At 54.0% G+C, this 27,507-nt stretch overlaps 1 protein-coding gene across 1 annotated transcript; it reads left to right on the forward strand.

Moving 5' to 3' along the window:
* Positions 1-27,137, forward strand: CLSTN3 (calsyntenin 3). Its single transcript, XM_060112792.1, has 18 exons — positions 1-64; positions 2,350-2,472; positions 2,910-3,105; positions 4,714-4,922; positions 5,185-5,334; positions 5,592-5,777; positions 6,358-6,639; positions 7,431-7,543; positions 10,951-11,113; positions 12,089-12,145; positions 12,846-13,003; positions 13,135-13,283; positions 18,942-19,168; positions 19,471-19,641; positions 20,782-20,927; positions 21,164-21,299; positions 26,685-26,887; positions 26,997-27,137. The coding sequence occupies exons 1-18, from the start codon at positions 1-3 to the stop codon at positions 27,135-27,137; spliced, it is 2,874 nt and encodes a 957-aa protein (XP_059968775.1).
* Positions 27,138-27,507: the final 370 nt, after the last annotated feature.

The following is a 27,507-nucleotide window of genomic DNA, read 5'->3' on the forward strand; positions in this document are numbered from 1 at the left end:
ATGACCCTCCTGCTGTTGTTCCTCTTGCTCGGCTCCCTGCTCCCCTCCAGCTCCTGCAACAAAGGTGAGTGAGGCGGGGGGCGGGGGCACTGAAGGAGGGGTCTCAGGCAGGGCGGGGGGGGGGTGGTCGGGGTGGGCAGGAGCCCTTAAGGCTCCCTGGCACATGACAGGTGGTTCTTCAGACCACCCCCCTTCCCATCCGTTTTCTCAGACCTGCCCCCTTCTCTTCTCCCTCGCACCCCCCTTCCCACATCCTCCTCTCTGGTCCATCTCTACCCATGTGCTTCTCTTGCTCCCATTTGGTCCCCATTCCCATCCTGGGGTCTCTCTCTCCCCCTCCCCCAATTTCTCCCTCCTGGAGCTATCTCAGGTCTCAGAAGGACTTGCCCCTGAGGGGCGATACACATCTCTGGGCGGGTCTCCGTTTTCACCGGGGTGTGCCGGAGCTGAGGGTGTGTGGCACATCCATCTGGTTCCTCTCCATCCCATCCTGGGGAGAAACTGTTCCCTGCAGCTCAGCAATTCGGAGCACGTATGTTTTGGCGTGTTCCTCTGCATCCATAACCTTCCGTCTGCATACAGCTGGGCTGAGGGTTCCCAGAGCTGCCCTCTCTGCAGACAGCAGATAAATTCAGCTGGGTGAGGCCGTCCGAGGGACCAGGAGGGAGGGAGGGAGGGGGTGGGGGCCGAGGGCTCAGGTAGGTGGAGACGGGCAGGGAAGGGCGGAGGTGGGTGTCCTGGAGTGCTAAATGAGTGGTGAGAGGAGAAGGGAGAAGGGAGATGAGGTGTGGGCGGGGATGAGAAGGGGGTGGACCAGGGTCAAGGTGGAGGCCAAAAAAAAAAAAAAAAAGAGAGGAATGAAAGGGAAATCAGGAAGAACAGTTGAGGAGAGGGGGAGGGGGAGAGTCCAGGAGGGAAAAGACAGGGAGCCCAGGAGTCAGTGAGAGGAGATGGACACAAGGAGAGAGTCGGGGGCCAAGAGGAAGGCAGCAGAAGGGCAGGGTGGGGCGTGAGCTGTGCGCAGCCCCTCCATCCTCGGCTCAATCTCTGACCTCAGCCGGCTTCTGAGCCTCCTGCCACTTCCTGTGCTGCCTTCTGGGCACCATCTTGTGGCTTTCTCCTCCGCCACTAGAGAAGGGGGTTATGGTGGGTCTTCGGCGAGGAAGGGGCCGGCATTCAGATACCAGAAGGCTTTGGGGGATGTCACTGGAAGAAAGAATGGAAATCAGGATTTCTTGCTCACCATGACATACTGGGGATGAATTTCCTTTTGGAGACTCAGTTTCCCTCTGATGATATGTCTTCCTCTGCCCAGGTCTCACTGATGGGCCATCGTGGATGTGCTTTGGCTTGATGGGATTCAATAGAGCAGGCAGTGGAGGTTGGCGTTGGTGAGGGGAAGGGAGGCCCTCACCTGGCTGGTGGGAGATCGGTCCTGGGGAGGAGACGTGATTGAGTTGAGTCTGGTAGCAGATGGGGAGATCTGGAGGCTGAGTGAGTCCCACATCCATCGTGGATTGGCTGGTGGCTGAAGGGAAGAGGGGTGGGGTAGGCAAGAATTAGGACTCAGCCATGAGTCTGTATAAGAGCGGGGCTCAGGGAGTGTGGGGGTTGGTGGCCTTCTGGGGGACATAGGGCCGTGTTGGTTATGAGTGTGTTCTCTGGGTGTGAGGGTGAGAAGCAGGGAGAGGATTTGTCGTGTTTCTAGGCCAGTCCGATAATCCCCGAGGATGTCGGCTCTGCTGGGCCCAGTCGTTCGGCATTGATTCCTCTGCTGCATCCCTGGCCCTCTCTGTCCTCCTCCCTCCGGCCTATAGATTTTCCCTTCTCTCTTTTCTCCTCTTCCCTCTCCTCTGGGAGAATGGCCTTAGGATGGGGCTTGGCCGGGAGAAGAAGGGATCAGGATTGAAATGGGGGGGTGGTGGTGGAGATGATAAACAATCAGGACCCCAGGAAGCTTCTAGTCTGCTTTTCCTAATCTCAACTCTGCCCTTAATCTATCTCTTCCCTTTTCCAGGGCCTTCTGATGGCCCACCACTGCTCCCTGAAGGCCCAGTGTCTACACTCTAGCTCTTGAAATCCCTCAAGAGAGTCTCCATCTTCTGACCAGGTTTCCCAGGGGACATGGCAGTCCCCCTCCCCCCAGGGCAGGCTGTGGCCATGGAAACTGTCTCTCCTGTGACCTCCCGAAGACCCTCTGACTCCTTTCATGGCTGGTTTCTCGTCCTCAGTCCTTTCTCCTGCAGGTGCTTCTGCAGGGGCTGGACAGGGTGGTGATGCTGGAGTGTGTTGTCTGGAGGTGGAGGGCCAGCTCACAGGGCGCTTCCTCTCCTCTCCCTGGGGGGGCAGCCAACAAGCACAAGCCGTGGATCGAGGCGGAATACCAGGGCATCGTCATGGAGAACGACAACGCGGTTCTGCTCAACCCACCCCTCTTTGCTTTGGACAAGGATGCCCCCCTGCGCTACGCAGGTAAATGGGGTTGGGGCAGAGGTGGGCGGGTAGGACAGAGAGAAGTGGGCGGGACGGCAGGGGCAAGGGAGGAGAGGGGAGGTGCTGGGAGGGAGCGCAGTGAGGACGTGGTGGGAGAGGAAGAAGCAGACTCCAGGAGGAAACAGGCCACGGCAAGGTGGTAAAGTAAAGGGGGCCAGAGAGGAGGAGGTGGGCAGGTGGGGGTCAACGCAGTCAGAGTTTGCCAGATCTCAGACCAGGGGGCTCTGAGAGGTTGCCGCTCAGGGAAGCTGGGGTTGGAGCTGAATGTCTGATAATTAATGCTTTTCCATGTGCAAGAGAAGGGACAGGGATTTGGAAGGAGAGGTGAAGTGGGAGCCTGAGGGGCGTTGGCGAGTGTGGGAAGGAGACCCTGGAGGTGGTGCAGGAGCTGCGTCCTTCCCTCCCTCTCTGGCCAGGCGAGATCTGTGGCTTCCGGCTGCATGGGTCTGGAGTGCCCTTTGAGGCCGTGATCCTGGACAAGGCGACAGGAGAAGGGCTGATCCGGGCTAAGGAACCCGTGGACTGCGAGGCCCAGAAGGAACACACCTTCACCATCCAGGCCTATGACTGCGGCGAGGGCCCCGACGGGGCCAACACCAAGAAGTCCCACAAGTGAGGACGCTCCTGTCCCCTGCCCTCTGCTGCAGGCCGCCCACCTCCTCCCAGGCCCCTCACCATCCTCTGTCCTCGCGGTCACTGACTATCTACCCCCCTCCCCTCTCTGTTCCTGGGGTTTAGGGACGGGGCCTTGTCGTCCGGGAGCCTTCAGCCAAGGGGACGGAAGCATGTGGTAGAACTCAGTGGGATCTAATCTCGGCTTTGCCTCTTACGACCTTGGGCAACTTCTTAGCCTTTCTGGATTTGCTTTTCCGTGTCTGTAAAATGGGGTGATGGTGATGCCTACTTCTTCAGGTTACTGTGAAGGTGAAAGGAGATGGTTTGTATAAAAAGCAGGCACTGCAGTGCCTGACACTGAAAGGGCTCAATACCCGGAGTCAGGATGCTGAGAGAACGAGGAAGAAGATGGTACATTCAGCACACACCCAGATTCCTCCGACTGTCCGGCCGTCTGCAGTGTGTGCCACACTCACACACAGAACATACACACACACAGCCGCGGGTGAGGGTGGGCAGGAGCTGGCTACGGCAGGAAGAAGGCTGGGGCCCAGGGCTCAGACATCTGTCCCCAGCTCACTTCTCCTTTGAGAATGGGAGGAAGATGGGCGGTCAGGACTCCTGGGCCACTACGAGGCACTAGAGATAAACCACTCCTCGTGATGACTCAGTTTCCCATTTGGAGACAGGACCCTTGCCTCTGGGCCCTGGGTGCCAGGATCTGGGCTGGGGGCAGGGCTCAGCATGAAGGGCTTAGCCCCTCCCCAGCCTCTGCTTGCCCCGCAGGGGGCCTGGGCGGGGGAGGGGGCACGGCCGGCTTGCTCACTGCACACATCAGATGACTTGTGACTCTGGTACAAATACCACTTCCCTGAACAGGGTTGCTTTTAATTTGGTTTTTATTCTGCATCTTCCTTTTCTTCTTTAAGAAGGTTTATTTATTTATTTATTTATTTTTGGCTGCCTTGGGTCTTGGTTGCTGCACGCGGGCTTTCTCTAATTGCAGCGAGCGGGGGGGTCTACTCTTCGTTGTGGTGCGCTGGCTTCTCATCACGGTGGCTTCTCGTTGCGGAGCATGGGGTCTAGGCACGTGGGCTTCAGTAGTTGAGGCTCGCGGGCTCTAGAGCGCAGGCTCAGTAGTTGTGGCACACGGGCTTAGTTGCTCCGCGGCACGTGGGATTTTCCCGGACCAGGGCTCAAACCCGTGTCCCCTGCATTGGCAGGTGGATTCTTAACCACTGCGCCACCAGGGAAGTCCCTGCATCTTCCTTGATTGTCCCATTGGATTTGACTCTCATGAAGGAACAACCTGCTGGACACAGAATCCTCTGTCTCGTGTGGCTGTCCCCAACCTATAGCATTCTGTATAGAAGTCATCAAAATCGGCCGCTGGTATCCCCTGGGGTCATTCCTCACCCCGTACATCAGTCACCCTTTCCCCGGTGGTGCCTGTCCCTCGCTGGGTCTGGTGCCCTGGCTGGGGGGATGAGCGTGCCCGCTGCCCCAGGCTCCAGGACCTGCTGGTCCTGCCTGCTCTGCTTCCCGGTCTGGACTCCTACCTGTGGCTGACCTTTCCTCGTCCTCCTCCCGCTCTGGCACCTGCAGGGCCACCGTGCACGTGCGGGTCAATGACGTGAATGAGTTTGCCCCAGTGTTTGTGGAGCGGCTGTACCGCGCGGCCGTGACCGAGGGGAAGCTGTACGACCGCATCCTGCGGGTGGAGGCCATCGATGGCGACTGCTCCCCCCAGTACAGCCAGATCTGCTACTACGAGATCCTCACGCCCAACACCCCCTTCCTCATCGACAACGACGGTGAGCCCCTGCCACCCCAGCTGCTCAGCCCTGGGCGCCCGCGTCCCTCAGGACATCTCGGGGCTGTGCCCTCCACTCCTGCCCCTTACATCCTCATTCCTCGCTGTCCTTCCCAGATGTGGAGCCTCCTTCCCTAGATTCCTTCCTCCCAGCTTCCCGCTGTCTAATTCACCTGCTGCCCTATTAGCTCACAAGTCCTCCCTGGCCTCCCCAGACTTTCTCTAGTGCTCCTGACCCTCTCCATCCCCCACCCCCACCCCAGGGAACATTGAGAACACGGAGAAGCTGCAGTACAGTGGCGAGAAGCTCTACAAGTTTACGGTGACGGCTTATGACTGCGGGAAAAAGCGGGCGGTGGATGACGCTGAGGTGGAGATCCAGGTGAAGCCCACCTGTAAACCCAGCTGGCAAGGTGAAGAGCTCCGCTCTGGGACCTGTCTTGTAACCCATCTTTCACCTTGGTCTCCCTTTGCATCCCTTCTGACAACCACAGGGGCTAGGCTAGGAGTCAGGGGAGGGATATTTGGGGAAGGCTTGTAGCTGCCTACCCTGGCTGGCTATTTTCGTAGGAGCCCGAGACTGTCCGTGGATGTGGCCAGAGCAGAATGGATAGGAGGGGCTGCTTTACCCATCTCCGTCTCCACTGCCAGCTCCCTCTCACCCCTGCAGGCTGGAACAAAAGGATTGAATATGCACCAGGCGCTGGGAGCTTGGCTTTGTTCCCTGGTATCCGCCTGGAGACCTGTGATGAACCTCTCTGGAACATTCAGGCCACCATAGAGCTGCAGACCAACCATGTGGCCAAGGGCTGTGACCGTGACAACTACTCAGAGAGGGCACTGCGGAAACTCTGTGGTGGGTGTGTCCCCCTTGGCTCCCCGGGCCTGTCCCCTGTGCCCCCTACCCCCAGCCTCTGCCTGAAACTCCCCTGCCTCTTTCTTAATAATCTGTCTTGGGAATTCCCTGGCGGTCCAGTGGATAGGACTCTGCGCTCGCATTGCAGAGGGAGCAGGTTCAATCCCTGATCCGGGAACTAAGATCCTGTAAGCCGTGCGTTATGGCCAAAAACAGAAACAGAAATAATGAATCTGTCTTACATCTCCCTTTGCCCATCCATAGATGTATATATCTGCCGCATGTGGTTATCTCTTGTGGTCCAAAGAGCCCATAAATATGTGGTTGGCAAAGATGCATAATTGTGGCCCAAGAAAGGCACCAGATACATTATGGGACAATGGCAGGGAGAGATGAAGAGTTGGAGTTGAGGTCACTGTAGAGCTATTCCTAGCCATTCCGTTCTCATCTCTGAAAGGCCAGAAGAGGCGGTGAAAGTAGCTGTAGGAAATCTTTTCTTGCCCCTCTCTCCCTGCCTGCATCCTGTTCCCCATCTGCTGCCCCTCCGCTCTGACACCTGTGCCTTCTGGGGCTCCGGCAGGCGCGGCCCCTGGGGAGGTGGACCTGCTGCCCATGCCCGGCCCCAATGCCAACTGGACGGCGGGCCTCTCGGTGCACTACAGCCAGGACAGCAGCCTTATCTACTGGTTCAACGGCACCCAAGCTGTGCAGGTGCCACTGGGTGGCACTGCTGGGCTGGGCTCCGGGCCCCAGGACAGCCTCAGTGACCATTTTACCCTGTCCTTCTGGATGAAGCACGGTGTAACTCCCAACAAGGGCAAGAAGGAAGAGGAAACCATCGTGTGTAACACTGTCCCAAATGGTGAGCCTTCCTTAGGGCACCCGTCTGAGTGTGGAGAGACTGGCTTCTTGTCCTGCCTCTGTCACTGTCCAGTCTGTGACTGTGGACGGGTCACTCCTCTGTCTTCATCTGTAAGATAGCAGTGCTAGGTTTCGTATTGCTGTGATTTACTCCCAACATGACAAGCTGAGATACTACCGCTCTCCAAGTGATGGAACTGCTCACCGCCCTTCCCATTTGCAGCTGCCTGATCACCCTGCATCCACCGTGTAGTAGACTGCCCCCCCAGGCCTGCTCCCCTTAAAGCCCCCTGTCGCAGTGGAAGAGCCTGAGTAATGCTGTGCCCCATTCTTCCTCTTCCACCACCCCATCCTCCTTCTTTAAGGGCTAGTGGGCTCCAGCTCCCAGGACCCCTCTTCCCTCTATGTCAGTAGCACAGCCCTCTTGAGGGGCTGAGCCTTGACCTGCTCTTTCATTTCTGCCTGTTCTCGGAGCTCATCTCTCTTGAACTGAAAAGAGTGTTGCCCGTGAAGTTTGTATTAAGCAAAGGACCAGTAAAGATCTGGGTGGGGGCAGGCTGGCCAGTGTCCCCCCTCAGCCAGTCAGAGTGCCCAAGAGAAGCCCTACACTGGACTCTGTGTGTGTGTGTGTGTGTGTGTGTGTGAGAGAGAGAGAGAGAGAGAGAGAGAGAGAGAGAGAGAGAGAGAACCTGAAGGGATGAAGAGGATCCGGCATCCCCTCCCTCCTGGTGCTTTGAAGCTGTTCTTGCCCACGCTTTGTGTTTGACCTCTGTCCCCATCCTCTGCCCTCAGAGGACGGCTTCTCTCACTACTCGCTGACAGTCCATGGCTGCAGAATTGCCTTCCTCTACTGGCCTCTGCTGGAGAGTGCCCGGCCAGTCAAGTTCCTCTGGAAGCTGGAGCAGGTGAGGCCGGAGCCAGGCTGCTGGGAAAGCTGGGTGCATGTAACTTGCTTTCAGGGGAGGAGGTCCTAGGGTGGGCATTTTCTGGGTTGCTCTGTGTCCCTTCTTTCAATCTCCACTTTCAGTTCCTGACTATGTTTACATCTCCCTGCGCGCCACCCCCCCACCCCGCCCTGGCTCCATTGTCTTGTTCTCTTTTTCCAAGGCTTGTCTCTTGCAGAAAGCACTCCTGGATTAAAAGGAAGTAGGGAACAAATGACTACGAACACCACACCTGACCAACCATCTTTCCCCTCTTGTTTTCTTTCATCTGTTTCATATCTAGAACCTTACCAGTGCAGATGCCTGACTCTCAAGCAGTTAGCATGTTGTAATCGAGGAAATAAGTAATCTGAGGAACATAGATTAGGTTTGAGTCCCGCTAGGGGAACTTCCAAGCCATGAAATCTTGGTTAATATGTTTACAACTCAGTTTTTTTTTACCTATGAGGTGAGGATAATAAGAATTCTGTATCCCAGGGTTGTTGTAGGATTAAATGATGTAATAGACCTTTATAGACCAAAAAGCAGTATATATATGTGTGTGTGTGTTTGTATATTTATATATCCATGCACATATATATATATATATATATATATACACATATATGTATATAAATTCTCACTATTTTCATGGTGATGAGGAATAAATTTAAATGGGCCAAAAAAAGAGAAAAGAAAAGAAAAATCTCTTGAGCCAACCGTTGCAGCCTCTTCTTTGTTCCTCCTCCAAGCTGACCACAAGGACCGTGGGGACGAACTGTGTTTCCATCTCCTCCTGTTTTTCTTGTGAGCCCCGGTGGAGTGGCTGAGTAAGGAAATGGCTGAAAAAAGGCAGGAAGTGGAAGAGAGAGGGGAACGAAAACCCACAAACTGGATAAGTGAGGGCTGTCTCCAAAAGCTTCTGCTTTTTGTGGCACTCTTGTTTTATTTTTTAATTTATTTTTTATCTTTTTTAACATCTTTATAATTGCTTTACAATGGTGTGTTAGTTTCTGCTTCATAACAAAGTGAATCAGCTATACGTATACCTATATCCCCATATCTCCTCCCTCCTGCGTCTCCATCCCACCCTCCCTATCTCACCCCTCTAGGTGGTCACAAACCACCGAGCTGATCTCCCTGTGCTATGTGACTGCTTCCCACTAGCTACCTATTTCACGTTTGGTAGTGTATATATGTCCATGCCACTCTCTCGCTTTGTCCCAGCTTACCCTTCCCCCTCCTTGTGTCCTCAAGTCTCTTCTCTATGGCTGCATCTTTATTCCTGTTCTGTTGTGGCACTCTTTTAAAGAGATATTCTGACATTTGCTTCTTCTGGATCTTTCTCCCACGTTGCTAATACTGGTAACATTCCTCTTTCTATTTTTCTTTTATTTACCCTTATTTATTCAACAAAGATTTAGTAAATACCAATTCCCTGCCATTCTGTTAGATTCTGGGGATACAATGGGGTCTAAGGCAGAACAAAATCTCTGCCTTCATGGAGCTTACATTTTAGTTGAGGAGATAGATTTTTAAAAGGTAAGCAGACACATAAACATGATGAATTGTGATAAATGCTGTGAAAGAAGAAGCAAGGGACTGAGGCAGAGAATAGGAGGCCAGGAGAAGGGAACTCACTTTAGATTGGAATTCAGGGAAGGTCTGATAGAAGTGAAATGTCAGCTCATCCTGAAGGATGAGACAGAGCTGTGAGAGAGAGTTCCAGGCAGAGGGAAAAGCAGATGCAAAGGCCCTGAGGCAGCAAAGGGATCAACCTGTTGCAAGCATGGAAAGAGGACCAGGGAGTGAGAGCACAGTGAACAAGGGCAGAGACTGGATTTGAGGTTGGAGAGCTGGACAGCGATCAGGTGTATGGTGGACTTTGTTAGTTGGGGTCATTTGGATTTTGTCCTATGAGAAATCTTTTGAAGGGTTTACAGCAGGGACATGACCTGATCAGATTTACATTGTAAGAAGATCCCTTTGTATATGTATATGTATAACTGATTCACTTTGCTGTACACCTGAAACTAACACAACATTGTAAATCAACTGCAGTCCAATTAAAAAAAAATCTTAAATTTTGAAGGTGCTGCTCCACCAAATTTGGGATGTATTTCTCAAATTAACTATAAATTTTTGGGACTTCCCTGGTAGCGTGGTGGTTAAGAATCTGCCTGCCAATGCAGGGGACATGGGTTTGATCCCTGGTCCGGGAAGATCCCACATGCTGCAGAGCAATTAAGCCCGTGTGCCACAACTACTGAGCCTGTGCTCTAGAGCCTGTGAGCCACACCTACTGAGTCCGAGAGCTGCAACTAGTGAAGCCCACGCGCCTAGAGCCGGTGCTCCTCAAGAAGAGAAGCCACCGCAATAAGCCCACGCACTGCAACGAAGAGTAGCCCCCGCTCGCCGCAACTAGAGAAAGCCCGCACGCAGCAACAAAGACCCAACGCAGCCAAAAAAAAAAAAATTTTTTTTTTGTTGCAAAAATAGGAAGGATTTTTCTAATTTTGCTTCAGAAAAGATTTGGTTACAAGTAATTTATTTAATTTGCAATTAGCTATATTTTTCAACAATTGTCATTTATATTTGGGAACATTTGTGAAGTGAGGAGAATCCAGTCTTTTCAAATGTAATGAGCTGTTAATGAATACTAAGTTTGACAACATTAAATTCAGTAGTGATTTAAAGATTAAAAAAAAAAAGAAGAAGATCCCTTTGGCAACTATGGGAGGAAGGTATCGGAGACACCTAAGCGTGTAAGTGCTCAGACGAAACTGTTGTACCAGAGAGAGACTGGGGACTTGAATGATTGGGTGGCAATGGAGATGGAGAAACGGCACAGAAACCCACAGCTTTTAGTTCTGTTTGGACTCGGGATGGACAGCACCTGCTGATGGACAGTGTTGTACTCCTCTTAGGAATGTTGATGCTTTTTTTTTTTTTTTTTTTTTTTTGCGGTACGCGGGCCTCTCACCGTTGTGGCCTCTCCCGTTGAGGAGCACAGGCTCCAGACCCGCAGGCTCAGCGGCCATGTCTCAAGGGCCCAGCCGCTCCGCGGCATGTGGGATCTTCCCGGACTGGGGCACGAACCCGTGTCCCCTGCATCGGCAGGCGGACTATCAAACACTGCGCCACCAGGGAAGCCCAGGGATATTGATGCTTTTAAAGGTTTACCTGCAGAGTGGAATTTTAGGTACGAGGTTGGAGCCTGATAGATTCTGGGCAAGGATATTATTCCTTTAGCTGGGTGGGCAGCAATTCACTAATAGGACCTGTTGATAGGACAGGGACTATGAGGGACTGTCCCCTGCCTCCCAGGCTTGTGTTCGTTCCCTGGGGATGATGTGACTGACAGGTTCCTGCCCTTCCCCGCCCCCCAGGTCTGCGATGACGAATGGCACCACTATGCCTTGAACCTCGAGTTCCCCACGGTCACGCTCTATGCCGATGGCATCTCTTTCGACCCTGCCCTCATCCACGACAATGGTCTCATCCACCCGCCCCGAAGGGAGCCTGCGCTCATGATTGGGGCCTGCTGGACCGGTAAGTCCTGCTGAGCTTCTCCATGGAGATGCTCATGGTTGGGGCCTCCAGTGGCTGATGGAGGAGCTCATGACCTCATGCGCTCATCGCCCTGAAGTTGGGCAGGGAGGCTGGGAGAGATCTCTTGGGGAGGAGACCACAGCCCCTCAGGTCTCCTTCCTGTTAGACTGGTCATCACGTCTGACTTGGAGGAATTTCCTGCTCAGGCATCACCAGCATCTTTCTTTCTGTAACTTCAGTCACTTCCCACTTTGTAACATCCCAGTGATGATGATTCCACAGCCCATTCCCCTGCTGGAGGACAGTAACCCTGCAGAGGGTCAGCAACCTTCTAACTCTTAAGCTGTTTCTTTCATTTTTTCCTTCTGGGAGGGTGTGTGTGTGTGTGTGTGTGTGTGTGGTGTGTGTATGTGGAGTGTTTGTGTGTGTGTGGTGGGTGGTGTATTTGCATATGTGGTGGGTGTATGTATGTGATGTATCTGGTTTGTGTGTACAGTGTATCTATGCATGTGTGTGTGTGTGCGTTGTACCAGAGCCCTTGTGTTTCCTCAGCAGCATATTTGTCTTTTTTTTTTTTTTTTTTTTTTTTTGCGGTACGTGGGCCTCTCACTGTTGTGGCCTCTCCCGTTGCGGAGCACAGGCTCCGGACGGGCAGGCTCAGTGGCCATGGCTCACGGGCCCAGCTGCTCCGCGGCATGTGGGATCTTCCCAGACCGGGGCACGAACCCGTGTCCCCTGCATCGGCAGGCGGACTCTCAACCACTGCGCCGCCAGGGAAGCCCCCTTCAGCAGCATATTTGGAGTTTGTCTATAACAGAGGCCTGAGATCATCTCAGACATGACAAAAGAAGGGTTGGGATTCAGCAGAGAGGTTCAAGTCCTACACGGGCAGGGGCAACGCCTGGAAGACCTCCCCGTCCTCTCTGTCAATCTGGCCACACATCCCTGAGCTCACTGGCACTTTTTCTCCCCCAGAGGAGAAGAACAAAGAGAAGGAAAAGGGAGGCGACAACAGTACGGACGCCACAGCAGGTACTTGCGTGTGAGATCTGGAGGCCCGAGAGCTAGCATCTCAGCTTAGGGCTCCGGCTCCCGCGTCCGCAGGGTCCTACCCGGCCTCACCGTTCACCGCCTCGCCCACCACCAGGGGGCAGAGCCTCCGAGCACCGCAGCCAGGCGGGCTCGCCCGGGAGAGGGCGGCCAGATGGAGCCGGGCTGGGCGCCAGTGTCCTTTGCTGCCCACGGAGTGAAGTCGAGGGTTCCCGTGCTGGCTTTCCGCGTGGCAGAGCGCAGAGGGCAGGAGGCAGCCACGCGGCCGGGAGAGCTGGGCATCCCTGAAGCTCACGCGCATCCTTCCCGGTGCTCCCCGCATGCACCGTGAAGACCCCCTCGCGCACCCTCCTCGTTTTCTGCCTTGAGTCTCCTGTTTCCTCCCTTTGGTCCTGCTTTCCTTCTCCTTTTGCCTCTGCCGGAAGCTTTTCTCCTTTCTGTGGCTTCTATTTTTCGCCCTCCGTCCCCCCCCCCCCCCCGCCCACCCCCGGTTTTATCCTGTCTTCTCGCTCTGCCTTGTCCCATCTTCCCTTCGCCTCCCTTGCCGCTCATCCATCTTTTCTTCTTTTGGCTTCCACCTGGCTCCTTCCCGTCTTCCTTCTCCGGCCTGCTGCTCTTTCTCTCAGCCCCCTCTCCTTGTGTCTCGTCTCACCTCTGGTCCGCCCCTGTGTTCCTGCCCTAGGAGACCCCTTGCCGATCCACCACTACTTCCACGGCTACCTGGCTGGTTTCAGCGTGCGCTCAGGTCGCCTGGAGAGCCGTGAGGTCATCGAGTGCCTCTATGCATGTCGGGAGGGGCTGGACTATAGGGATTTCGAGAGCCTGGGCAAAGGCATGAAGGTATCGCCCCTTCCTCTAGCCCCCTCCCTCCAGGCATGCCCCCTGACCCCGCCCTTCCCCACCCCCACCTCTGCTCCCTTCCTCTCCCGCCTCTGGTCCTGCTCTCAGCCCTGTCTGTGTCTGGGGCCCAGGTCCACGTGAACCCCTCGCAGTCCCTGCTCACCCTGGAGGGGGATGATGTGGAGACCTTCAACCATGCCCTGCAGCATGTGGCTTACATGAACACTCTGCGCTTTGCCACGCCCGGCGTCAGACCCCTGCGCCTCACCACTGCCGTCAAGTGAGTGTTGGGTGGGCGGGCAAGTCACGGAACAGAGCCAGACAGTGTCAGGACTCCTTGGCCTTAGGCACCACCGACGGCTAGGCACACCTCCCTCGTTTTAGGGATGAAAAACTGACCTTCCCAATTGACACAGCAATGCTGGGAGAAGAGCCTGGACCAGACTCAGATTTTCCAATAAAGGGTTCATGACTCTTCCCACTGAAGCACACCTCCAGGACTTGGGGGGTTTTAATCTCTGTGTCTCCGTGCTGATATGTAAAGTGGGACGGAAGAGGGTACTGGATTGGGAGCCAGGCGACCTGACACGAATTCTGACTCAGTACTAATTCTCTGGATGACCTTGGGCAAAGACCTCTAGTTGCTTGATTCATCAAGCTCTTGCAAGATCAAACAGGATGATCTAAGTCTGGGGATTGACAGCCTATGGCCCCAGGATCAAATCTGGCCTGCTGCTCATTTGCATATTGTTTATGGAAATGAGCTGCTTTCACCCTATGATGGCAGGGCTGAGTAGCTGGGACAGAGACTGGTACAAAAGGTCGAAAATATTTACTGTCTGGCCCTTCATAGAAAAAGTTTGCTGACTTTTGAGTTCTAAGTGAAGGATTCTGAATTCTTTAAATGAAAAATTGTGCATTACTTCAAGGTTTAAGTATATTAGGTATTTAAAAATACAGATTGAGAGGTCATGAAAGCATAACAGTTATGGACACAGAGTCTTTTACTTACTAGCTTTTTAAAAATAAATTTATTTATTTATTTTTGGCCGCATTGGGTCTTCGTTGCTGTGCACGGGTTTTCTCTAGTTGTGGCGAGTGGGGGCTACTCTTCATTGCGGTGCGCGGGCTTCTCATTGCAGTGGCTTCTCTTGTTGTGGAGCACGGGCTCTAGGCACGCAGGCTCCAGTAGTTGTGGTGCGGGGGCTTCAGTAGTTGTGGCATGCGGGCTCAGTAGCTGTAGCTCGTGGGCTCTAGAGCACAGGCTCAGTAGTTGGGGTACACGGGCTTAGTTGTTCTGCGGCTTGTGGGATCTTCCCAGACCAGGGCTCGAACACGTGTCCCGGGCATTGGCAGGTGGATTCTTAACCACTCCGCCACCAGGGAAACCCCTTACTAGCTTTTTAGCAGTGAGAAAATGCCCTAGAGCAGGGATAACAATAGAATCTAACTCATGGAAAGGTTGTGAGGGTAAATGATAGAATCCAGATCCAATGCCCAGCAAAGCGCCTGTTCTGTCAACATTGGCTATTATTATACAAAGGCTTTTTCACCCCGTATTATGTTTATGGGGCAGTTTTTAGGAGCTACTGCCATCCAGTGGTGTATCACATAATATAAGGGTCAGGATTCCTGTGTTCCCTTCTCCCCTGCTCGGCCTCAGTCTCTCCAAAAGCTGTCTGAAGAGAAACATCTCTGACTTGTCCCTGTCCTGGCATGGGTGGGTTTGGAGAGGCGAGGGCTCTGAGCCCTGGACAGTGACTGGGCCTGATTGTCAGGCCTCCCAGAGCTTTGGAAGGCAGGGGCAGGGCTTTGGGGAACTGGGCTGCTGGTCCATGGTGTGGTCCTGGTGGGGAGCTGAAGGCCACGGCAGATGAGGTCACGTGGGTGCAGATCTGCGCTGAGGATGCGCCCCACCGTGTTCTAGTCAGAACTCTAGCTGTTAGAGGGCTCTCACCCAGCTACGAAGATATGAAGGGCTTCATCCCTCAGGGACCAAGGAATGGCCTCATTCCCTTCGTAGGCTCAGGAGCCACGTCAGAGGGAGGGCTCTGTCTTCTGGCTTAGGGTGGAGCTCTGCATGGGGCAACCCCACAAGGGGGGAGTTGACACCCTCTTTGTTGACGGGCTTATCTGAATTCCTCCAACCTCTTTCCTGCCCAGGGAAGAGACTTATCCAAGGACTGGGAACCTGACGTTGGTCCTTCAGTAGAGGGAAGGGGCCTTTTTCCTTTATGAGGTTAAGAAGGAGAGAAGTCTCATTTCTCCATTTTAGGGCTACCACGTGGTTAGTGCTACCCTAACACTTCCTTGAGTTGAAGGAGAAAATATAGGTGTGTGTGTGTGTGTGTGTGTGTGTGAGAAACAGGGAGAGACAGATACCCCGTGGCACCTTCCTTCCAGTGATACATATCCTTGCCCTGGTCCATGTGGCTTCCCTAGCTTCCAGTGTTCAGTGCTTGGACCTCTGTCCATTTAAAGCCAGATTTATGCAGCCATTCAGTCAATGCAGGTTCCCCCTAAGTTGTTTTCTTTTTTTTTTTAAATCTTTTGGATTCTTGGAAAGCTCATCTGGCTACCACATCTTTTTCTCTAGCTTTGTTCTCTTTCCCTAGCTCTTGAATTTCTTCCTGCTTGTTGTAACCTCCTTCTAAAAGCTCTGCCAGCACCTCAGATCAACGAGCTAAAGCTTAATAATGAACTTCGATGCCTGAACTAGCCCCTCCCCCTGAATTCTCTGCTTCTGTAATGGGGTCTCTGTCCTTGCAGTTACCCCGGCTTGCAGCTTCTGAATCACCTTTGATTCCTCCGTCTGTATCCTCCACACCCCATCGGTTACCAGGTCACCTAGATCCCGCTCTGCGCCCATGTCTGGCATCCGTCTCCTCTTTTTCCATCTCCAGCAGCGCTCATTACCTCTCATCTGGCCTATTGCTCTAGCCTCCTAAGTAGTGGACGATCTCTAGTATTCTAACTTCAGTTCAGTTTCTACCCAGAGGCTAGGTTAGTGATCTGGAATCAGAATATCCGTCCTCACACTTCCCTGCTGAAGAAGACATCCACGGTTCCCTCCTGACCACTGCACAAAACTTGTGCTCAAAGCCCGTGACCATCTGGCCCAGTGTTTCCTGCCTCACGTTCCTCTACCCACCTTCGTGTATTCCTCACCCTCCACTCTAGGGTCAACTTTCTGCCCTCCTCCAAAGGCTAGCTCACTTGCTACTTCTCTTGATTATTCCTACCCTCCCTTGTCAAATGCCCCACTCCCATCCTAGCCAGAAACAACCTCTCCCACTCTGAACTCTTGTGGGTTTGTGTTTGTCCCATTCATGTGATGGTGACCATGTTGGCTCTTGTTTTAAGGTTTGCGTGCCATTTCTAATCTCTTGACCAGTTCATTAGTGTCCTTCGGGTCTGGACCAGCCCCCTAGTACCTTTTGGGTCCCCTTTGGATCACCCATCACAGTGGGAGTGTCTGTTGGTGTCTGTGTTTCCAGAGTTAGCTGGGGTTGTTTTCCAAGAGGCTTTGATCCGGGTCTCACTGGACGACTGTGCAGACTGTCTCAGGCCCTGCTCTTTATGGCACAGGAGCTCAGCAAACTGTGGGTTTGGTACCTTCAGGGGCTCTGCGTTCATGGTATCCGCTGAGGTTACACCTTCTCCCTCTGGCTACAGTAGTCAAGCTGGGCCTGCTCGGTAATACGTGTGATAGTCCTCTCAACAAAATCATTTCTGTTAGCCCAGGTGTATGCACCATAGGCCCTGCTCTGGAATTACCACCTCCCCTGTGAAGACTGCTTGTTCAAGGGGCACCTCCTTTTTTTTTGGCTGTGCCGTGCACCTTGCAGGATCTTAGTTCCTTGACCAGGGATTGAACCTGGGTCCAGGGCAGTGAAAGCGCCACGTCCTAACCACTGGACCACCAGGGACTTCCATGGGGGCACTTGGTTACAAATAAATTGGACTAATGCAAACCCACATGGTGGCTGTGGTTTAGTGGAAGAATCATGGACTTGGAATGAGAAGAATGGTTTCAAGCCTGGCCCGGGACACATATTTCTTATGTGGCCAAGATGCTTGACCCGAGAGCTTTGGTTTCTTATCCCTATTGCAACAGCAGCCAAAGAAGGTTAAATGAAAGAATGTGGACAAAGTGCTTCACAAAGCAGCAAGCACTCTGAGAATTATTGATTCTCTCCCAGGCTGGAGGCAATCCTGGGAGCGTGTTCCCCGAGCTGCTGTGCTATTGTTGGTTTGGGCTGGCTCAGTCCTCTAGGGAAGGTTTGTCTGGCACCAGGATCAGTGAGGCTTCATGGGATGGTAGATGGAGGTCCAAGATGGTCAGATTAGCTCACCTACTGAAATGTGTTTCTCTGATACTGGAGGGGATGAATTGAAGACACTCCAAGCAGGAGGACATCCTTTTTTTTTTTTTTTTTAAATTCACGTATAGTTGGTTTACAGTGTTGTTGTAATTTCTGCTGTACAGCATGATTCAGTTATACATATATATATGTTCTTTTTTGATATTCTTTTCCATTATGATTTATCATAGGACGTTGAATATAGTTCCCTGTGCTATACAGTAGGACCTTGTTGTTTATCCATTCTATGTATAAAAGCTTACCTCTGCTCACCCCAGCCTCCCACTCCATCCCTCTCCCAACCCCCCCCCCTTGGGGACCACCAGTCTGTGCTCTACATCTGTGATTCTGTTTCTGTTTCATACATAGGTTCGTGTCATATTTTAGATTTCACATATAAGTGATATCATATGATATTTGTCTTCCTCTTTCTGACTTATTTCACTTAGTAGGATAATCTCTAGTTGCATCCATGTTGCTGCAAATGGCATTATTTTGTTCTTTTTGATGGCTGAGTAATATTCCATTGTTTATATGTACCACATCTTCTTTATCCATTCATCTGTCAATGGACAGTTAGGTGGCTTCCATGTCTTGGCTATTGTGAATAGTGCTGCTATGAGCATAGGGATGTATGAATCTTTTTGAATTATAGTTTTGAGGGCATCCTTTGATATGCTCCCCACCCCCACCCCACTTTTGTTGTTGAATATTTTTTCTTTTTTTTTTTTTTTTGGTACACGGGCCTCTCAGTGTTGTGGCCTCTCCCTTTGCGGAGCACAGGCTCGGGACACGCAGGCCCAGTGGCCATGGCTCACGGGCCCAGCCGCTCCACGGCACGTGGGATCTTCCCGGACCGGGGCACGAACCCATGTCCCCTGCATCGGCAGGTGGACGCTCAACCACTGCGCCACCAGGGAAGCCCTGTTGAATACTTTTTTTTTTTTTTTTTCCGGTACGCGGGCCTCTCACTGTTGTGGCCTCTCCCTTTGCGGAGCACAGGCTCCGGACGCACAGGCCCAGCGGCCATGGCTCATGGGCCCAGCCACTCCGCGGCATGTGGGATCTTCCCAGACCGGGGCATGAACCCGTGTCCCCTGCATCGGCAGGTGGTCTCTCAACCACTGCGCCACCAGGGAAGCCCTGTTGAATATTTTTTGACACGTATCTACCAGATATTGTACTGAGCACACTTTTTTTTTTTTTTTTTAACATCTTGGGTGAAGAACTATGTATGTATATATATTTCTGTAAGTTCAGTTTGTAAAATACTGTTTGATAGATGTTCCACGGTCTTGGGGTAGGGCGTTGGTGATGTCATCATCCCCAAAGGTCAGGGTTGCCTAACCTTCTGCCCCCGGCCCTTCCCTGCAGTGGTATCCTCCCTGGAAAGGGTATCTCCCCCTCCAGCTTTGCTATGGGGGTGACGGTCGTGCAGAGACACTATGCCCCTTTCCCTCCCTGACATGGGGTGCTCTCTGTAGAGGTGGAGGCCCAGAGTGGTGGTCAGAATATAGATTATAAGGGAGGGGGTGATGGGGTCACAGGCTGCCTCTCTCCCTCTTCTCATATAGGTGCTTCAGCGAAGAATCCTGTGTCTCCATCCCCGACGTGGAGGGCTACGTGGTGGTGCTCCAGCCTGATGCCCCTCAGATCCTGCTGAGTGGCACTGCTCATTTTGCCCTCCCAGCTGTGGACTTCGAGGGACCCGAGGGGGTCCCTTTGTTCCCTGATCTTCAAATCACTTGCTCCATTTCTCACCAGGTGGAGGCCAAAAAGGATGAGAGTTGGCAGGGCACAGGTGAGGATGACCTCAAGGAGTGATGGTGTCCAGAGAAGGGGTCCGTGTCTGGAACCAGAGTGAAGGAAAAGATCTGGGGCTGGCCATGAGAGCGACATCACCCCTTATTCACGTTTCCAGCACCACTGACTGTCAGGAACGAGAGCCAGCGGGAGGCCCCCGGGTGTCAGAAGGTTGACGGGTGGTGACGTTGTTGACAGTGGTGCTGGCAGCTCTCAGGGGATGACCCCGGAAGGGGAGGAAGCGGGGCCATGGGGTGGGCCCTTCAGCTCTGACCCAGCTCCTGACTGCCTCCCGTCCAGTGACAGACACACGCATGTCGGATGAGATCGTGCACAACCTGGATGGCTGTGAGATTTCTCTGGTGGGGGATGACCTGGACCCCGAGCGGGAAAGCCTGCTCTTGGACGTGGCGTCCTTGCAGCAGCGAGGCTTGGAGCTCACCAACACGTCTGCCTACCTCACCATTGCCGGTCAGTGGGGCCCGAGAACCTGTCCTCTTTCCTTGGGTGCGCCCCTCCCCGTGGTCAAGTCTCTGGGAAACTCAGAGGGTCCTCCTTCCAGGCTCAGGGATGTGGCCAAGTGCCCCCTTGCACCTTCCCTGCCTGGAATGCCCTCTGGCTTCCAGATTGTCCCTAGAGGTGGTGGCTGGGGTTTAGGCTCTGATGGTTCTTGCCCAGCTTCTCTCTCCAGCCCAGCTCACCTCCGCTTTGGTCTCCACTCTTCTTTGGCTCAGTCTCTGAGTAGCTTTCTTTTTTTTAAAGTTATTTATTTATTTTGGCTGTGTTGGGTCTTCATTGTTGCCGCGCGCGGGCTTTCTCTAGTTGTGGCGAGCCGGGGCTACTCTTCGTTGCGGTGTGCAGGCTTCTCACTGCAGTGGCTTCTCTTGTTGTGGAGCACGGGTTCTAGAGCGCGGGCTGTAGGCACGCGGGCTTTGGTAGCTGTGGCTCGCGGGCTCAGTAGCTGTGGCTCACGGGCTTAGTTGCTCTGCGGCATGTGGGATCTTCCTGGACCAGGGATCGAAGCGTGTCCCCTGCATTGGCAGGCAGATTCTTAACTACTGTGCCACCAGGGAAGTCCTCTGAGTAGCTTTCTAATCCTCTAGCCATTTGGTACTCGCCCTTTTCTCTGTCTTGCGTCTCACTAATCTCATGGACACAGCATAGCTTTAAGTCAAGTGCTCATCTCTTAATGTCTGGTGGTAATGATTTTTTGGTAGCTTCCCAGGGAAGCCTCCTCCTCTCTGAAGGACCCTCCATCAGGGAGAGTAGAAGATGAGGCGGTCAGTTCCTTCCTGTTTCCGTTCCCTTCCAGAGCCTCACCGAGAACTTCTCCATTTCCCGCCCCCGCTGCCACCTCCCTCTGTCCTGCAGGGTGTTCCTATTTCCTTCTCTCCATCCCTCCTCCCAGCTCTCAGAGGAGGGCGGAGGCAGAAATGGAGCCTCGGTTACTCTATCCCAGTCAGTCGGAGCTGGTGGGGATGCAGGGGAGCGTCTCTCCATCTGAGAACTCGGGTCGCACCCCTGTTGAGGGGTGGCAGCTGGTGGGAGTCTGGGAGAGAGACTCCAGGCCTCTTGGCTGGCTCCTGCCCTGAGCTGCCTCCTGGTCGCCAGGGGTGGAGGGCATCACTGTGTATGAAGAGATCCTGAGGCTGGCTCGTTACCGGCTGCGACGCGGGGCTGCCCTCTATGCCAGGAAGTTCCGGCTTTCCTGCTCAGAAATGAACGGGCGTTACTCCAGCAATGAATTCGTCGTGGAGGTACCCAGAGTCCCCTTCCTTCCACAGCCAACCCTGTTGGCGAGGAGCCAGGGTCGGGTGGACTGAACCTGCTGGTGCGTGGGGATGGAAATTGCAGCCCAGGGGACTCCTGGCCCCGGCGGTGGCTGGAGAAGAAGGGGAAGCTGGGGGGCAGCGCGGGGGAGAGCTGGGCCCTCGGGGGGTGGAGGAGGGGCGGGGAGAAGCGAGCGTGCCCACTGAGCCCACCCTCGCCCCAGGTCAGCGTCCTGCACAGCGTGAACCGGGTCACTCACCCCAGCCACATGCTCAGCTCCCAGCAGTTCCTGCACCGAGGTCACCAGCCCCCGCCTGAGATGGCTGGACACAGTCTGGCCAGCTCCCACCGGAACTCCAGTACGTAAGACTGCGTGGGTCCAGCCGGGTGGGTGGGTGGAGGGAGTTGGGTGGGCACAAGGCATCCTCCCCGCCACCACTGGGCCGTGGGGGTGGGGGTGGGGGGAGGAAGGGGGTGGAGCCATGGATTCTGTTTCCTGTGGAACTTGACTTAGTTGACGGCTGTGATCCAATCCCTTTATCCCCCAGATCATTCACTTTGCCTAGTGGAGAGTCCGAGCCTTGGGTCATCACAGGGGCACTCATGCCTGGGATCATGGTCAGTGTGGGTTTAGCCTTTATTGTTCCTGCTGCCCTCTCCCAACAATATCAAGTTAGCCCTGGACCTACGGGTCCTCAACATTGAAGCTACCAAGTATGTATTAAGCACCTACTGTGTACTAGCACTGTCCACAATACAATTAAGAATACAAAATTTATAGGATAGATACAGTTCCTATCCTCAAGGAGAAAGTTGGTGCTATTGCATGTGTAATTATGTGCTATCCATAAAGTCATAAGACTGTTTCTAAAACAAAATATGCAAACACGCCAAGTATTACATCCAGCTGGAGCGCTGCCTCTCAAAGCAATCTCATTCCCTGGCCATGACTGTTTACTAACGATGCAATTTTTAATCCACAATTTAAGAGTTACTTAATTATAGAAAAACTAGAAACTATAAGTATAAAGAAGAAAAGTCAGCCATAATTCCACCACAATTGACCATTGTTAATACGGTGTTATTATGTGCCAGCTTTTGTCTGTGCCTGTTTTTTTTTTTTCTTTTAACAAACTTGGGATCGAACTATTTTGTAACCTAATATTTACACCTAATATTCTAAAATGAGTCTTCTCCCCCATTGTTAAAAACTGCAATGATTCTGATGTTGCTGGAAGTGATTTTTGGAATCTCTTTTTAGAATTGCTTTCAAAGTCATTTTATGAGATGCATTTATTTTTGTTCCTCTTGGTACACACCTTGCTTTTGGCCCAGTTCAGTATTACCCAACTTCAGCATCCACTTTTGTCAGAGTTGGCTCTGGATAGCATTCTGTGTTTGTAAACAAAAAACCAACTCTCAAAGGGCAGAGATTTGTCACTTCTTAAAAAAGTCAAGAGGCGTATCTCAGGCTCTGAAGGCAATTCCCTAAAGAGTTCCAAAAATGCTCTCTTGGAAGGTCATGGTCACTGAACCCTACCCTGAAAGGACACTCGCACATCAGCCGTGTAATTGGAAGAATAATGAACACATCGGTGTGCCAGGCACCCTGCCTGTGGGCTTTACACCTATTAACCCAGTGAATCATTACAGACAACAGATGGAATAAGTACTAGAATTATCCCCTCTAAAGGCAAAGAAATGGAGGCCCAGAGAGGTTAAGTACCTTATCCAAGGTCACACAGCTAAAACATGGTGGAGTCAGGATTCGAATCCAGGCAGCAGGATTCCAGAGCCCGTGCTCTAACCATCACGCTCTATACCGTCCATTTATGTTTGATGCTTTAAAAAAAAAAGTCTCGTTACTTTATAGTTGCACCTAATTTGGGGGAGCTCCTTAGGGCTTCCCAGTATATCTTTGACCGAGGCTAGCTCCCTGGTATCCCCGGAATTCAGTCGGTTTTCCTCTCCTTGGGCAGTGGCCACCACTGCACTGTCTCTTGTGTTTCCCTTTCCCTGGGACTGGCTCCCTTCATCCTTGCTCTCTCTGAAAACAACTGCAGACGCCTTTTAAAGTGTTCTTCCTGTGATTCCTACAGCAAAGCAGATGGAAGTAGGTGAGAGAAGGGAGTATAAGGCGTAACCAAGTTGCAAAGGTTCTAGGAAGCTTCACACGATCTTTAGAGGTGTGTGAGTGAACTAACCCTGTTTTTGTTAAATAGGCTTTTGGGGCCATAACTCTCTAGCTCTTCCTCCAGCTCTTTCCTTGGGAATTATCCCACTCAGCCTCTTCGGGGTTGGATACTGAGTTCTGCCACTCAGGTTAGGCTCAAGGCGCATCCAGGTTGGCATTGCTGCTGGGCTCGGTAAGACTCATCCTTGTTTTCTCTGCTTGCTCTGAGATCCCAGCTGAGAGCGGCAGCCTGCTTTTGCCTTTTCCCCTGATTTTGGCCAGAGTAGGACACAGAGTTCATAGTTCACCTGAGGGCCTTGGTGATTGACATCTCCTCAGCTTATCAGGAGATCCATTTCATCAAACCTGTTCTGTGTACCCTTCCTGACTCTTCAAGGTGTTCTCTCCCTTTCCCCTCCCTCCCAGCCCCAAGAGTGGAGTTACTGGATTGTGGTTTTGCAATTTCAAATTACTCTGACCATGCAAAAGAGTAAAAGAGAATTCCCTCCAATGAGACAGGGGCTTCATTTCTCTGAAGCTCCTAAGTGCACGAGGAAAGAGAGATCAGTGTGAACCAGGACAGTGAGCCAGGGAAGGTCCGGTGGTGCATTCAGACCTTGAGCTTGGACCTTGAAGGGTAGAAGGGTAGATGGAAGTGAGGGAGAATGAGGGTGGGTGAGAACTGAGGGTGGGTGGGTGGTATGGGGAGTTGTGTTTAGGGAGAATGAGGCTGTCTGAGAAGGGTAAGATGAGCGATGAAGACATTTATCCAGTCTTCCCAAACGTTGACGCACATCACAGTCGCCTGGGGAATAGTAAAAACGCTTGGTGCCTAGGCCATACCCAAACCAGTTCAATCAGAAGGTCTGGGGTCGGGAGCCAGGTATCAGGGGTTTTTAAAGATCCGCAGGTGATTCCAACGTGCAGCCAAGTTTGGAACCGTTTCCCGGTTTGTTACCTACATGTATCTGAGGCTTTGCGGAAAGGCCTGCAGTGCAATAGGATACAAATAGAAAATGAAATTGGAAGTGAGGAGGAAAGGACAATGAGGAAAGAAGACGATGAAGCCAAGGAATAAGTCAGTTCATAAAATACCTGCTGTGAGATGCTGCGACGTTGCTAGAATGGCCAGAATTTGGACTCTGAGCTTCCTTGTAGCTGAAGCAGAAGGAAAGCTGAGCAGTTAGGCAAGTCCTATAATGGGACCAACCAGTGCTTCAGGAGAAGCCTGGGGACCCAGAGCAGAAGGATGTTTCTCTCTAGGCTCTTCAGAAAGGGGGCTCCATGTGGAGCTGTAGGCAGGGCTTCAACCCTGTCTCACAATCACACGGAGCCAGGAGTTTCACACGGGCCACTGGCTAAAACTAAAACACCCCTTCGTATTGTCCTTGGAGGTCATTCAAGGCCAGAATCAACTGCTTGGGTCTAATGTAGAAAGAAAGGTTGATGGTACTTCCTAAACTCTTGATTTTTGTCTAATGTAATGTAATGTAACTAATGTAAAAATCCTCCCATCTCCCTGGCCTCCTGGCTGATTAGAAACTAATTAACCATACTTGTCTGCCTGCAGATAGAGGGTCTGCATTTTGTCTTTCTTGTGGTCATTTCTTATTCCTGGCAGTCAACTTGTCGCTTCCTTCACCAGGCCAGGGGCTCAGAGGAACAAATGCATTTGATTAAGGCACAAAACAGAAGCTTTGGCTTGTCGTCACTGTGCCCCTAGAGCAAGTTCACCTGCTATGGCCTCCACCCTGAGGAGGGGTTTCTACTCCTTCTAGAGCCTGGGCTTAGCTACAGGGGCATTCTGCTGGTGAGGTCACTGCCCTCGGAGCTTGCCCACTGACACGGAGACCCGGGAGGGGCTGTTGCCTACAGAGGAGCAGAAAGGGCAACTCTTCCTCCCCCGCCTCTTCCCCCATCCCCAGACAGTGCAGAAATTCTCATCCAGCCAGGCCTGTCTCTCCCCGGAGCCAGTGCCCGGGAGCCCACCTGGCCTGCTCAGCAGAGTCAGCTCTCGTTGGCCCCAGGTGGGCTATGGGTCAGGTCAGGCTGGGGACCGACCTGGCAGAGCATCATCAGGGCGGCCTCAGGGAGCTGTGAGGCTAGTATGGCTGCTCTGGCAGGGGGTGCTCCCACACCTGGTTGGCTCTGGAGTGCGTGGCAGCGTGTGTGTGCTGCCGGAGGATGGGTGTGCCACAGGGGTGGGGAGCTCCTGTGCTGTGTGCTTCCCTGCGCTCTGCTCTGTCTTTCAACATGCGAGTCTTAGAGGCTGTGGGTAAATCCGTGTGCGTGTGTGCGACGCATGCATTAATAGTCCCTCAGTAACGGGACTGCCCAGGGTCCCGTGAGGCTGTGGGCCTCATGCAGCCTCTGTGGTTAGTAAGCTGCTGTGCCTACACGGCAGGCAGGGTGTGCACCCATGTGCTGTGCAGTGGCCCAGCTGCCCCTGGGGGCCGTGTGTGTGTGTGTGTGTGTGTGTGTGTGTGTGTACAGGAGGTGGGCAAGGCTGTGCTCACGGCTGTTGGCCCTGTGGCCCTCAGAGCCCAGGTCTGTGGCGTTTACACCTTCCTGCAGGGGGTCTCCTGGTCTGCCCAGCTGGCGGGGAGCTGGGTGGCACTGCACGTGTGGCTCTCCTTTGCCTTGGTGGAGACCCTCAGGCGCGTCCCTTTGATGCTGCCGTGTGAGCAGGTCTCCAGGTGGCTGGTGTGGGCAGTTGTGCAGGCCGGCAGAGGCCCGGTGCAGGTGCGGGGCACGGTGAGCCCGGTCCAGCTGGGCGCCCACACGCTCTTCCCGGGCGCGTACCTGCGCCTGCACGTCTGCTTTGCTGCCGTCAGCTCTAAGGTCCAAGTGAGGGTCCACGCGCCCTTCTGCGTCTCACTGCCCTTCAGAGTCCATGCCCCCCTGAGCCTGTGGGGCTGCGGGCCCAGAGGCTTGACAGGGCCGAGGGGGAGGTGGGTGTACCCCGAGGGGAGCAGGGGCCCCAGGTGTCCAGGAGGCTCGAGCCCGCAAGGAGATGGGAGGCGTCACGGAGCAGGGGTGAGCTCTGTCCAGGTGGGTGCGTGAAGGGGCTGCTCTCTGTGCCCTGGACCTGTCCGCAGCTTGGGTGCCAGGCCGCGCTTGGAGCTTGCTTCTCCTCTTACGATGCAGGAGAACATTCTCTCCTCTTGCACGGTCAAGCCTGTGTGGCCGCCTCTCTCCTTTCCCCGCTGGGCTCTGGGCACCTCCTTCCTGGACTATGTGGTCCCTGGGGAAGGCACAGGCAGGAGGACCCAGCAGGGCCCAGGCCTTGTCCTCTGTGCGCTGAGAACAGGGCTGCTCCGGCCAGCGTTGGGCTGGGAGCCCTTCTCCCCTGCCCTTGCCTGCTTTGCAGATCTCCCTCCCTCAGGCTCTCTGTCCCTCCCCATCTCTGCCCGTCCCCGGGGGGAGCTCTACTTTTCCTCCAGCTTCTGCAGGGCAGACCCCTCTTCTGGGCCGTCATGGACCTGCCTTCTGCTCGGGGACTGCCTCTGCCCAGGCCCCCGACTCCGCCCCTGAGCGGAGTCTGCTCAGGTGCGCCTGGCTCTCCCCGCAGTGGTCCCGAGCGCGGCGACCCTCATCATCGTGGTGTGCGTGGGCTTCCTGGTGCTCATGGTCGTCCTGGGCCTCGTGCGCATCCACTCGCTGCACCGCCGCGTCTCGGGGGCCGGCGGGCCCCCGGGGGCCTCTAGTGACCCCAAGGATCCCGACCTCTTCTGGGATGACTCAGCTCTCACCATTATCGTGAACCCCATGGAGGTGCGCGGGGGGGCGGGGCGGGGGGGTGTCGGCAGCGTCGGGGCGCAGCTGGGGCGCACTCCCAGCGTGCGGACTCCCGCTGAGCTCGCCCTCTCCCTGCCTCCCCCAGTCCTACCAGAGCCGGCAGGCCTCCATGGCGGGCGCTGCGGGCAGCCAGCAGGAGGACGAGGACAGCAGCGACTCCGAGGCAGCCGACTCGCCCAGCAGCGACGAGAGACGCATCATCGAGACCCCCCCTCACCGCTACTAAGGCCTCCACCCCTCCCCAGACAGAGAGAGGATTCCGCCCTGGTGAGACAGACACGCCCCCGAAGAGAGAGGAGGACACGCTGAGAGAAGAGAGACCCAGAGGGAGCAGCTCCTGGAAGAGTCATCCTTTAATCTCAGAACCCCGTGGCCCTACCGGAGCCCGCCCCCTCCCCCTCTCCCCCAGCCCACCCCCCTCCTCCCCCCGGGTGGCAGACCTTGGCTGGCAGCCGGCCCCTTCGCTCACCCCTGTCTGTCTCTCCCCATGCCGGCCACGCGCTGTATGGGTTGTAGGCGGGACTGAAGGAAACCCTGTACCCTGCCCTTGCCTACTCTCCTGTCCACGGAGCCCCCCACCAGACCCCCAGCCGGGC

Source organism: Mesoplodon densirostris, chromosome 11 (assembly GCF_025265405.1).
Source record: "Mesoplodon densirostris isolate mMesDen1 chromosome 11, mMesDen1 primary haplotype, whole genome shotgun sequence".
Classification (NCBI taxonomy): Eukaryota; Metazoa; Chordata; class Mammalia; order Artiodactyla; family Ziphiidae; genus Mesoplodon; species Mesoplodon densirostris.